This window comes from Caretta caretta, chromosome 5 (genome assembly GCF_965140235.1).
Source record: "Caretta caretta isolate rCarCar2 chromosome 5, rCarCar1.hap1, whole genome shotgun sequence".
Taxonomy (NCBI): domain Eukaryota; kingdom Metazoa; phylum Chordata; order Testudines; family Cheloniidae; genus Caretta; species Caretta caretta.
The window spans coordinates 44,210,667-44,223,776 of NC_134210.1; the positions used below are offsets into that span (position 1 = coordinate 44,210,667).

Sequence of the window (13,110 nt, forward strand, 5' to 3'; positions counted from 1 at the left end):
GGCAACGGAGGGCCCCAATTTCCGCCCTCTCGGGGCTGCTGGGGGTCTCCGGGCAGGCCGGGAGAGCGGCTCCAGGGGGCGGCCTCCCGCTGAAGGCGGCGCCCGCCCGGCCGGGAGAAGCCCCCGGGGGGAAGCGCGGCGGCCGCAGGACCCGGGCCGGACCCAGCAGGCGCCCGGGGCCGCGGCCAGCGCTGAGGCTGCCCGCTGCATGACAGCGCGGCCGGGTGGGCGGCGCCCGGCGCTCGCAGCCGGAGCGGGTTGGTCGGGCGTGGGGAGGCGGGGCGCACGCCGGGCCGGGAGGGGGCACCGAGCGGAGGGGCGCTGGGGCGGCGAGCGGAGCTGCGGGAGGCGAGCGGGACGCGACGGCGGTGCCGGGTGCAGGGGCTGGAGCGGGCTCCCGGCCGCAGGGAGCGAGGGACGGCGCGGAGCCGCTGCGGACGGTAAGGGCTGTACGCGCCCGGCCCCGGGGAAGAGCTGCCCGAGCGAGCCGGGGGCTTCGGCGCTGGGCTCCTTCCTGCACGGCCGGGGCCTCTCGGAGCGGGGGCAGGATCTGAGCCCCGCGCGCCGGGGGTGGTGGCGGCAGGCAGGGCAGGAAGCGCTGCCCCGTGCTGCAGGCAGCCTGCGTCCCCGCGGTGGGGGGCGTTGGGCTGTTAAAAACCTAACTTAAAGCCCGTAGTTGGTCCTGCCCGTGGCCGAGAGGGCGAGAGACAGCGCTCCGGGTTTGCCCTGTGCAGCCAGCCAGGCTCTTTGCAGGAGCCACTTTCCCCTTTGTGTGCAGCGTCTTGTGCAGTTGCTGCGGGAGCCAGCTCCCTTGTTAGACCGCGCCGCGACCCGCACCGGGGCTTGGGGAAGGGAGAGAGGGTCGCAGGACGCTCCCAACTTTTAAACTTCAGCGTTTATTAACTTCTCGTCAGGAACCAAAGCAGGCATGGTGTCCCCAAACTGTAGTAGCGATTCTTTTTTAATAAAGGAATTGGCTGACTTAGCAAACTAAAGAGTGGACGGCACTTCCTACTTCAATGATATGTGTGGTGTATGAGCGTAGCAAGATGTTAAATCTTTATATTGTTGAAGAGCTTTCATAGCATTGCAGCTTTAGATTTAAATGTCAGCATTCAATCTCTTGTTCATAGCCACTATGAGCAATCCGTACAACTTCACATGAAAAACTGCCCCGTTGGTTTATTCTCATTAGAGCTTCGAGGTATATGTACATAATGCATTTATTCCTGCTTTTTTTTTTAATGGACTGTGTTTAGAAACTTTTTAAAAATAAATTAATATTTACTTGCATTTATGTTGGGAGATTTGTGATCTCTGAAAACTTTCCCCATATATTTAAAAAAACAAAACAAAAAAACCCTTTCAGAGTTACTTAGTAATATAACTAATGTCTTCCAATTTGGCAAGTTTATGTACAGATTTCTACAACAAACTTTTTTTCATTGGAAATGTTTAGAAGCTTGGTATGGGAATATTTTATACTACTTTTGAGAAACTGCATTGCTTTCTGAATCTTAATGGTGGTATTTGAAGGAAGAATAGCTTTTGTTAAGTGTATTGCAACTTTCCTGTCTGGGTTTGTAGAAACAATCTAATGGTTCAAGGATTCTGGTCCATAAGTGAGAGGAAAAAGTACACTTGGTTGCCAAATCCCTGCCTCCAAGCGATGGATTGGCCGTACTTGCAGTATGTTGTGTTGACAATTGTTAGTTTGTCCCCCAATCCTACACCTGTGGGGACAGAATTCTGTCCCTCTGACTGATGGAAATCTGATTTCCTTGCAGAAGTGATTTCAGTCTATGGGTGACCTCTTAACTGCCTGTCAGAGAGGATTCCAGAGGGGATTACTTATCCTTCCTCTTAACAGGATGGAAAGACACTTAGGTCTGGCTGCAATATAAATTGGTAAAAATACAAAAAAAAAAAATCAAAAAAAAATCAAATGCTGTCATTTATCTCCAGCATGGCCTTGCAGTCAGTGTATATATAATATTTTATGGAATGTCTGCTTAATTTTCAGAATGGCATTTCTTGCAGGAATCTGCAATTGATCAGTGTAGTTTGTCTATGTAAAAGTATTTGAATTAATTCAGTGCAGGAAACCACAGATGCTTAAAGTGCTTCATCTAAGGATAAGGCATTATAAACGGTGTGATAAATCATATACAATATATTTTATGGTATTTCATTGGTTTATTATATTAATTTTCTTTTCTTTAGCAAAATAACATCCAAACAAGCTACTTATCTTTCTTATTTTTATTTAGAGAATGGTAGCATCACACTTTCATTGTAGCGATAACTGAAATTTGAATTGCACCTTGTAGACACCTAGTGGGGAGAAGTTAGTCAAGCAAATATCCATTGTTGAACTTCTATTTCAGTTCTTTCAGTGCATTGCACTGCATCTCTAAATTTGTTGATCCGGTCTGCTGACAAAGCTCATGTGATAATTAGAGAAGGAAAGTTTCTATGCTAGGCAGATTTTTCTAGGAATTTTCTTTTCCCCCACAGTGGATTAGGGAATCTTTGGAAAGAAAGGTCAGATGAATGCATGTATGATAGGAACAATTGTATCTTGTGTGTAGTCTATTGGGGGCGGAGAGGGGGTGGATTTTTGTTACTCTGATGATATAGAAGTATTTTGTGGATACATGTGAACGTGAGCAAATTGAAGCAAGTCTCCCTCCAGCCTGGCAAAGACTGAAAGCAGTATTTATTCATGGGGGTGGAAGGCAGATACATTTTCCTTTTTAGTTAGTCAACAGAGGAATGCTGCTGTGGGAGGAAATGCTTTGGTACCACAGGTGTGGGTGCCAGAACATTATTTTTTGGATATGGAGGAAAATACTTAAAAATCTGAGTGGGGGATGATGTGTAGGAACCTCTAGCAATCTAGTGTTTAATTTTAAGTAAGTGGTGTTAGCACAAGGCATTTCGTAGTGGAATTCTGCCCAGAATTAAGGATTGATAAGGTTACAAGTACTCCTATCTCCTCAGGATCAAGCCCTTAGGCTGCAAATAGAACAAATTAGCATTTGGTATGTTTACAATCCTCCTTCTACCCCATTGTGCACTACTCCACTCCGTCTGCCACCTGGCTATTCATTCATATTTCCTCCCTAAATATAGCAATGTTTCTTGCCAATGGTATGTCTTCCCTCTCCCCCCCCCCCTTTAAACTCCCCTAGCTGAATAATAATTAAGGCAGTCTCTTAGCTATTTATTTTTAACTCAAATGTCTGAAGATAGAGACAATATAACTCCATTTGGAATAACATCTTAACAGGACAAAATAAAGAACTGGTGACACGGTTGATTTTTCTAAAGAGAGCGTTGCCATACAGCTAAACTAATATCTAAGACTGTCATTTATTGCTGTTTTTTAAAGTCTTTAACCACATTTGCCCATCAGTGTATAAAGACTGACTGGGCTTTATGTGAGGAACTTTGGTAGCAGGACAAAATGCCTGCTGTCCCCTCACCCAAAATTGACAGGCAGGCCTGATGTTGTGGTCTAACCTTGCGGAAACCGTTATTCCTGGTAGACACCACCTCTACTCCAGCATACTATCTGCAACTTCTATGTCATTGTTTGGGCCACTAGTTGTGTGCAAGCGTGGCTTCAATAATTCCTTCCTGGTCCAACTGCAATGGTGTGCCAGGTGCCATTATAGCAGCCAGAAATTAGCCAGGAGCAAGGATTTTATGCCCCCCCTCCCTTGGTAGCTGTGATGGAGAGTGATGCAGCAGCCCCTATGGCAGTGCTGTGTCTCTTGAGGATTCTACGATTCAGGATGAATCCAGCAGTGCCCAGTTAAACTGGGCTTAGGGCAGCTTCATGCTACCTGAGCAGTGCAAAATTTTTCAAACATACCAGTGAATCGGGCCCTTTGTTCTCACATTGTTCTTTTTGATATGGGACTATTCAGTCTGGATTTTTTCTACTACATTAAACTAGTTTATGAACATTTCTTACACTTGCACAGCACTTCAATATACAGTAAAATTATTGCCTACTCATATTACATAACTCTTAAGACTTTTATTCTGATGCATTTTAAAAGTTTTTCAGTGTGACACTGAATAGTTCGCACTCTTTGGTATCCCAACACAGCAGTTTGGTATCCCAACACAGGTATCCTTATGATTGGACGTAAATAGATGCAAAGGAAAAACAGTTGAAATAATACAGTTTAAAAGGATTCTGTTGTTCTGTATATCTTTGTTACTATATATTAAAAGGTTATTTTCAACAGTGTTTTTACTCATTGCTTTCTAGTTAGACTTGATTGAACTTTCAGACCTATAGTTTCTTGTGTTAAGTAATTTAAGCACCCACTCTCTCAACCCTGCTCAACTGCTCCTTCTTAGGTGGTCTGGGTGTGTCATTTTCAGGTGCTGAGTAACATACTTTACCATTAGAAAAACAAATTAAAAATTGAGGGGGAAGACCCTCACCTAACCAAAAACATAACGTAGCATAATTAAAGAAAAATTGAGAGAGGGCAGGATGACTTCTGACTTCTGTTGCACAGAGCATGAAAATTAAAGGAAACCGTGCTAAAAGGGCCCAAACAATCTGTTGGAGGGGGAGGGAGGCTTAGTAAAAGTAGCATCATTCGTCACTCCCCTTCTCCCCCCCCCCCCCAAACAGCAAGTAAGCTCCTCTATGCAAGCATGTATGGAGGTCCCTGGGCTTACAGGAAAACAATTGTGCACATCCTCATTCTCCGGTAAAACTTCAGGGGAATACCCTTGATGTGAATTCTGGCCATGTCATCACTAATTCTAGTGGGTTCCCATTCTGTTCTGACATATCTCCTGTGAAGAAAGGTTGGGGCCATGTGCTCGCAGAAAGGCATTAGATGGAGTCCTGCTGCGAGGTTAGACAGCTGAGTGTGCTGAGGGAAGAAGTATGGAGCAGCTAGCCCTCTGCAGGTGCCCCGGTATCCACAGTGTATGCCATGTGTCTTGAGACGTGGTGGTTCAGAGGGACATACCTCCTATTTGACTGAAGGATTTAAATTGGTCTTTTCTGACCAGATAAGACTTTGGAAAATTAGCATGTGTAAAGGGCCATAGTTTTGGTGTGGCTTTGACCCTCTTTTCAGCCTTTCCATGGGAATGTATGACCTCTCCCATGCTTTCAGGAGTATGTCTTGCATATAACTTAAATGTAACATAGTTGAAGTCTTGCAAACTTAATGAAGTCTGAAACAATGTCATGAATCTTTTTTTTCTTTTTCTAGGTACAGCATGTGCACGGAGCTCAATAATGAAAGTTCTATGGCAAGTACATCAGAAGAAGGTGTAACAGGCTGTAAAATTCAGCTAAACTTGAATTCTTGGTCCCAGGAGTGCCAGGAAACTCAGAAAAGGAATTAATTGGAAGAATATTGATCTAGACTTGAAGAAGTGGAACACATCAGCAACATAATACCAGATCCTGGTGCTTTTTGAATCTTTGGAGGATTGTATTCTTTAGGAATTGCTATTGACATTTTAACTATCCCATTTAGTACATTTTTAATCTGTTTGTACATAAAGATTAATCTGGACAACTTGAGTTTTGTTATTGTTTAATTACATTATTGAATGTTAAAATATTTGCCAAGATGAGTGCAGAAGGATACCAGTACAGAGCTTTATATGACTACAAAAAAGAGCGAGAAGAAGACATTGACTTGCACTTAGGAGATATATTAACTGTGAATAAAGGTACCTTAGTAGCACTTGGATTTAGTGAAGGGGAAGAAGCGAAGCCTGAGGAAATTGGTTGGTTGAACGGCTGTAATGAAACCACAGGGGAGAGGGGGGATTTTCCAGGAACTTACGTAGAATATATTGGAAGAAAAAAAATATCTCCCCCGACTCCGAAGCCTCGTCCTCCTCGACCCCTTCCTGTAGCACCAAGTTCTGCAAAAGTTGAAGCAGACAGTGAGCAGCAAGGTTAGTGCTGTTAGTTCAATAATTGTTTTTCTTGTAACATTTTTTCTCTTACTAGATTTCTCTCTGTTCCACAGTTTTTCATTTAAATATGTTTGTGTATAGGACAAAACTGGCAAAACTGTAGTCAGCAATTTATAGAAATCCTATAAAGATTTCATATGGAGAATGAGCAGAAAAAGCTGATGGCAGTTTTTCCATTTTTGGTGCATCAAATTCACTAGCAGGAGTTCTCTGCAAATATTGCATTCCCACTGTAAAATTCTTTTGTTTAATGGCTTAAAAAGATAGATATAACCCCAGGTGAAAATATTTCTAACGTTAAACATTTTCTCTTACAGTAAGATCAAGTATTTATAAAATAAGTAATAGAATTATCATAGAAGAAACTCTAGTTCTTTTACCATGTTCCCTGTCCAGAAAGTGTCTAGTTTTTTTTCTGTATAAAGGAGAAAGAACTTCCTACATTTTAAGCACATTCTTGCCTAACTTCTGCAACATGGTGGTCAGAATGAAGGTAGGATTTGGTCTATGGTCCGTAGCTGACATTGGAGGGAGTTTAATTGAAAATTGTAAGTAAATATCTGTCTTAAGATGATTTGTGTAATCTACCTACTAAAATTCAAACTTTTAGGCAATGTTTACACTAACACTTTTGTCGGCAAAACCTTTTTGTTGGTCCGGGGTGTGGGGGAAAAAAACCCACACACCTGACCGACAAAAGTTTCATCCACAAAAGTGCCAGTGTCGACAATACTGTGTTGGCGGGAGAGTGTCTCCAGCCTACATAGCAACCACCACTCATTGGGGGTGGCTTAATTATGCAAGCGGGAGAGCTCTCTCTTGCTGGCATCAAGCGGCTATATGGGAGACCTTACAGTGGTGCAGCTGCAGCGGTACAGCTGTGCCACTGTAAGGTCAATGTAGACATAGTCTACCAAAAGAAACCACGCAAGCCCAGCAGACAGTATTTTGGTATTTAAATTAAAGGACACTTTTTGCATTAGTCCTTATTTCAAGTGCAGAAATGCTTAAAAAAAAAATCACTTAAGTAATTGTTCTGTAACAGTTTCCTTTTTTTCTGTTTTGTTTGTTTTTACCAATAATTAACTACGTATAGTAGCATTTTTGTCTAAATCACCCTGATTTCTATGGTGGCACAATCATCATATACAGTGACATCACATCGTGCTACCAAGGATGTGGAGGTGGTTGTGTTACTCAAAATCATGATATTAGTTAATCAGATGGAGTGGGATGGCAGCTGGTTATGGGAGATTCTGTTTAAACATAGCTGCTTTGATAATCTACAGTGACTGGAAAGGGAATACAGAAAATCATACATAACTAAATGGAAATTTCTAAAACACACCTTTAAAATGTGGTGGAGGCTTAATAAAGAACTCGCATGACTTATTCTTCACAGTGACCCAACCTTGAATATTTATGAATTACTTATAACTCTTAGTGTTTTGATCATAGGGACTTAGACCCTGGGTAACATTTTTAAAAGCATCTATATCCCATTTTTAAACTCTGGCCCTAAGTGCCTAAATTACTCAAAGTATTTAGTCAGCTAGTGGGATTTTCAAATCACCCAGGCCCAAGTCTTTAAAAGTACTTATGTTTTGCTCTGCTTGTTGTTGTAATGCCTAATCCTTAGGTGGTCTGCCCCAGACTAGGCTCCCAGCTTCCCATACAATACATGAAGAGAGCTTAGGCACTTAGAAAGGGATTTTCAGAAGCTGATCAACTGGGCAGGAACTTTGCTAAGCTATTCAGAAGTGAAGTGGTGGGAAGAAGGGCTTAGGCATCTAATTGGCTGACCTGGGGCATGTGGCTGATGGGCCAGAGATAGCCACCTCTCCACTCGAGATCATCAGCTGTGAATCTTCTCCTGGAGTTAGGCACCTAAGCTGGGTCAGCCTCTTAGGTAGCCCATGCCCTAGCATCCAGAACTGTATCTCCTGCTTGTGCTTGAAACCTGTCTTATACTTGCCGTGTGCCCTCGTTGCCTTTTCTGCATGTGCTTTGCTGCTCCTGCGCCTATTGGTAGCCTACCCCCGACCCTCCTGATGCAGAGGTTGGCAGGTAACAGGTATTAGGCTCTGAGGATGCCTACAGGATTGGGCCCCACTGGTGAGATAAGTGTTCCGCTGCCTACTGTACTTTAAGAATCCTATTTTGGTGTCTCCGGAACTTAGACTTGAAGAGGTGCTTGGAGCCCTAGCTTAGCTGTGGAACAGCATCAGCGCTCAGGTGGCTTTACAGAGGTTGACTTAGGTGCCATGGGTACTTAGATGCTGGTGCCTATGAAAATGTCAGTGGTGCCTAAATGATGAATGTGGGCACCTAAAGAGGCAAATAAATGCCAATGTATCTTTAAGGATTTGGGCCCTAACTCCCATTGATTTCTATGGGAGTTGGTTTCAGAGTAACAGCCGTTTTAGTCTGTATTCACAAAAAGAGAAGGAATACTTGTGGCACCTGAGACACTAACCAATTTATTTGAGCATAAGCTTCTCACTTCATCGGATGGGAGTTGGGTGTCTAAACACTTTTGGAAATCCCATTAGGCACCCTATCTGTATCTTTAGGCATCTAAATATTTAATCTGCCCCAGCCTCCTAAATCCCATTGGCTTTCAATGGGATTTAAGCATGGAAGAGCCTGCCTAACTTTTGCAAATGGGCTTTACATTCCTGACTCAACTAGGTACTTTTCAAAGTCCCAACCTTTCATTGTCTCTTTGGCAACTGGAACACACTGATTTTGATGCGACTACAAGTCTGGTAAAGATTGGTTATTTCTGCTCTAAACTTGTTACCTGCAGAATAACTTACTTGGAAGTGAGCAAGCAACTCTACTAGGCAGTGCTCGTTTGAAAATACAGCAGGCTAGGAGTGGAATATATTTATTGCCTTATGTGCTGAGGCAGTCACCATTAACAGGTAGTGATTGCTGAGTCAGAAATTTAGGTGATGCATAGTAACTTGCCTGAGCTCCACATGTCTCTCCATGTTTACCTGAGGGCAATTTAGAAAGTTACCCTCAGAGCTGTATAGTGACTGTCAAACTTTTCAGAGAAGTCACACGGCTAATGTTGATGCTTTTGAGCCCCTTATGGAATGTGCTCATTATGGACACCTCTGCAAGCTCTGGCTCCGGCTGTTGAGTGAAATTCTGATATTGCCTTAGAGCCCATTGTTGGCTTGTGTATGAATGAGTGCAATGTGCTGGTAAAAATCCCAGACGAAAATAGGTATCTCCCTTTTTGAGTGGGACAGTGCCCAGAGCTCCAGTGGCAGAATCTCCCCTAGCTCTTGGTTTAATACAGAGTATTAATTAAATGTGAGATTAACATTCTTTGATTACCTTGGAGGTCTAGTGACCTAAACTGCAAAACGTGCCAAATTTAACAGAGAATTTAATAATTTGAAAGGAGATTGGCCAACAGCCAGAGTGAGTTTTTGCAGAAACTTTTAAAAATCATTTTTGCAGTCCTAGACCTGTAACTTCCTGGTAAAAATCCTTTACTTCCCCAAGACTTGTTTGAATTCAGGGGTTTCTGTGTATCTTGTAACAGTTGACTATACAGTTAGCACGTAAAGATCATTGAATGGCGTTCTCTGCACAGTTGTGAGGGAAACACAAAACTTTGAAGTCCAAGTGGCATTGTAAAGAGTTAAAAGCTTGTATGTTTACTTGAGACAAATTAGAAAAAAGTAAAGATTGAAAAGGGATCTGTTTGTTGTTGTTAAATAACACACCATACAAACTTCTTAAATTAAGGTACAGAGTATGTGCACCAAATACTGGAGACAAAAGAGGATGGGTTGAGGGGAAGGGGGAAATCAAACTGAAAGGAGGGGATAGAAACTAATGTTAAATATAAACACAAGAAAAAAGTAATTTGGACCAAAAAAAAAAAAAAGTGCAAAGTGTCACTGGGATGAGACCTGTAGGTGAAATGGGAGATACAGTACCAGACGAAAATAAGAGTAGTTAAAAGTGCATTTGATTTTCAGATGGCTGGTTCTGGTTTAAAAATTGCTGCAGGGAATGGAATAGTTAGTATTGTCTACAAGCCAAACTAACATGGCAGCAAGCCAACAAGATTCTTCCCAGGATAATAACGTATTGCTCTGCACACCCCTAGAACGCATTTTGAGTACATTAATGCTTGCTGAGAAACTTGCTTGACTGTATTTGGTCAAGTTTATATTTTCATTGCTTAACAATTTGAAACTGCTGTAAATCAAAGTGACAGACTGATGGAGGAATTGGAAATAATGACATCTTTCTTTACTGTAACTGTCTGTCTGTAGTTTGTGTGCTTTTTATTTGTTCTGTAATTTGAGCCAACTCTGTGTGTGTGTGTGTGTGTGTAATATAGACACAATGATAATAGTTTTAGTGAGCTTATCAGAAAGACAGTTCTTTATACCATATATACCATACCAGGTCCTTAAAATGAATTTTAGTCTGTCATTGTCTAAAGTTGAGAGAATTTTTAATAATCTAATGTTTGACTATTTGTTTTACGTTTTTGTTGTTTTCGTATTTTTCTCATGCTAGTCAGTCTCTAGTTAACTTCACTTTCAGGTTTCCATGCACTAGATCATAGCTACAGTTTTTGGCCCAGATGAATAACTGCACATGTTAGTAGTCCTATTAAATTTAATGGCACGAGTAAAATTAAAATTACTCCTAACATTTGCAGTATCAAAGCCTTTGTTTATAAACTGCATAAACTCTTTATTATTATTCAAAATTTATAAGCTATTAGAATATTTGTCAATCTTAAATTATATAAAAGCAGTTTTTACTAACTGTAAACTATAATTTTAGGGCACCATTTGAACTGACTGTCCCATTTAAGTTATTTATAGGAGACTGCAGAGGGCCAGAATTCTGGTTAGTTACATGAAATTTTAGGACTTTTCATTCCGAGTATCTTCCCTCCTCCTTCTAATTTCTCTGAATTCAGAACAAGTCTGGTTTGCATGGGGTTGATTTTTCTACTGCATCTGGGTGGGATCATGATTGTGGGAAGGGTGGGAGGAGGAGCTACAGGGCACTGATTCAGTGCTGGTCAGGGCTATGCTGCAAATAGCCAGCCTTACCTTGTGCCACTGGTACAGAGTTCCTGTCCTGACATGCACCTGGTGTATGGAGGAAAAAGGGAGGCATGGGGATGCTGGCATTATAGATAGCAGAGCCACTTCCACCAGGGGAGCGTTCCCCAGCACAGCAGGGATTTTGTCTTAGCTTTCTGTAGCCTCTTGAAGTTTACGCAATGCAAAATAGCCTTAGCAGGCTGGAGAATCCATCTGTGTGACTTTAATGGACATAATAAGTTCATGTTTTACAGCTTAGGTGAGCAATTCCCTTCCTCTGCCCTACAAATCCTTGTCTTAATCCAAAATTAACAGGTTACTTGTAGCCCTGTTAGGTTCCCTGGTTTTTGACTCAGTGCTCATCTGACCAAATGTCTTCATAGAATATAATTTATGCATATCTGAATCAGTTTGCTGAAAGTGGATTTTAGACTCTGGGGTCTGAAGTTTCATTAATTTACAGAAATGTTTTCAGATTGAATTTTATATGCTAAGTTGTCCTCAGTTTTTAAAACTGAGTTTGCAGAATGAGGTGGGCAGTCAGACCAGAATTTCACGTTAGCCATTTGTTTCACTTTTACTGTTCTAAAGAGCTTGGTTACTTCCTGTACAATTTAAAACTGTCACATCTGTTAACAATGAACTCGCTCAAAGGGTATGCAAAGCATTTAATAATCACGAGTAGAGGCTATTCAGCATCATCACAGAAATTCAGCCTAGATTTTTAAACCCTCCTTTCTCTATTCTGCTGTATAGATACAAATCAGCAAGTCAAACATGATGGCTGTGATGGGGTACACTCATTATAGGAGGCACCTCCTTGTGCCTTCCTCTGGGGACCAGCTCCTGTGTGGTGTGGTGCCCTCTTCCATTGGTTACTCACGCTGTGACCCTTCTCTCGCTCTCTCCTCGACTCGGGGTGCTCCCTCTTTGTGACTCAGTCATCCGGCCAGGCCATTATATAGTCCTCCCAGGGTAACAAAGTGCCTCCAGACTAGCTGTAGGGGAACCCAGGCCTGTTCTCTACACAGAGTCCCTGGGCTGGAACCCAATAATGAGCAGCCAAGATCTGCTCAGTTGTGCTCCTTGCTGCTGTTTACCTGGGCTCCTCCTACTCAGCCCTCTCAGGCATTCTTTCCCCACAATTCCTTCTTCCAGGGCTAGGATCCCAGGGTTTATTCTCCCTTTAGGTTTTCTCCTCCCTCATCTCTGGTCCCAGAGAGTGATGGCACACTCCCGCTTTATAGCCTTCTTTGGCTCTTGACTTCCTGGCTTTATGCTAACCAGCCTGCTCTTGTCTACCTGGGCTTCATGTTCAGTTAAGCTTGGTATTCCTTCCAGGTGCAGCCAGATACTATAATTGGCCTCTAAGGCCCACATTAACCCCTTCAGGGCCTGTCTGGGGTGCATACCCTGCCACAATGGCGCATGCGCCAAAGTGTTGGGACTCCCTTTCCCCATACTGCTCAACCCGTCGATGACCAATTATGGGATGCAGTGTGTGGCAAAGGCCGAAACGGAGGGGGACTAAAAACTTTATTTATGCCTGAAAATTAAAATGCTATAGGATTCATTCCTTTATTGTAATTAACCTCAATGCAATTATTTCTTTCCAATATAAATAATGTTCAACAGTAGCAATAAGGGAGATGCTTTGTGTGAAATATAGGTAACTTGGGAAATGAGTGATGTCCTTCAAAATAAGGGGCATTTGAGAAGTATGCTTGGAGCATCACTTCTCTAGGAAGTGATGGCTATTTGGTGACATGCAAGTTCAGCTATACTTGATGCTGTATGAGCTGTGAGACTGGATAGTTCTAAGATTCCTCTACTCAGAAATAATGTTGATTTGGTGCTTCACTTGCTTTGCTGCACTGCAAAGCTGATGGGAACACTACATCAGCACTTTCCGCTGGCAGCGGAGGGAAGAGTGAGCAGATGAACCCTAGTGGTGTGGGGAGAAGAGATGCCAAGGGCTCATTATTTCTTTCCTTCCTTTTTCCCTACACAAACACACTCTGAGGAGGAGAGTCCATCC

The 13,110-nt window shown here is 42.6% G+C and overlaps 1 protein-coding gene across 1 annotated transcript in view; it reads left to right on the top strand.

Annotated features, from left to right (window-relative positions):
* The first annotated feature begins 306 nt into the window (after positions 1-306).
* PIK3R1 (phosphoinositide-3-kinase regulatory subunit 1) overlaps positions 307-13,110 on the top strand; it is a 77,970-nt gene continuing 65,166 nt past the window's right edge. The window contains exons 1-2 of the mRNA XM_048849974.2: positions 307-440; positions 5,256-5,955. Coding sequence (XP_048705931.1) covers positions 5,622-5,955 — 334 coding nt within the window. The 5' untranslated portion in view covers positions 307-440; positions 5,256-5,621. The remainder of the gene's footprint in view (positions 441-5,255; positions 5,956-13,110) is intronic.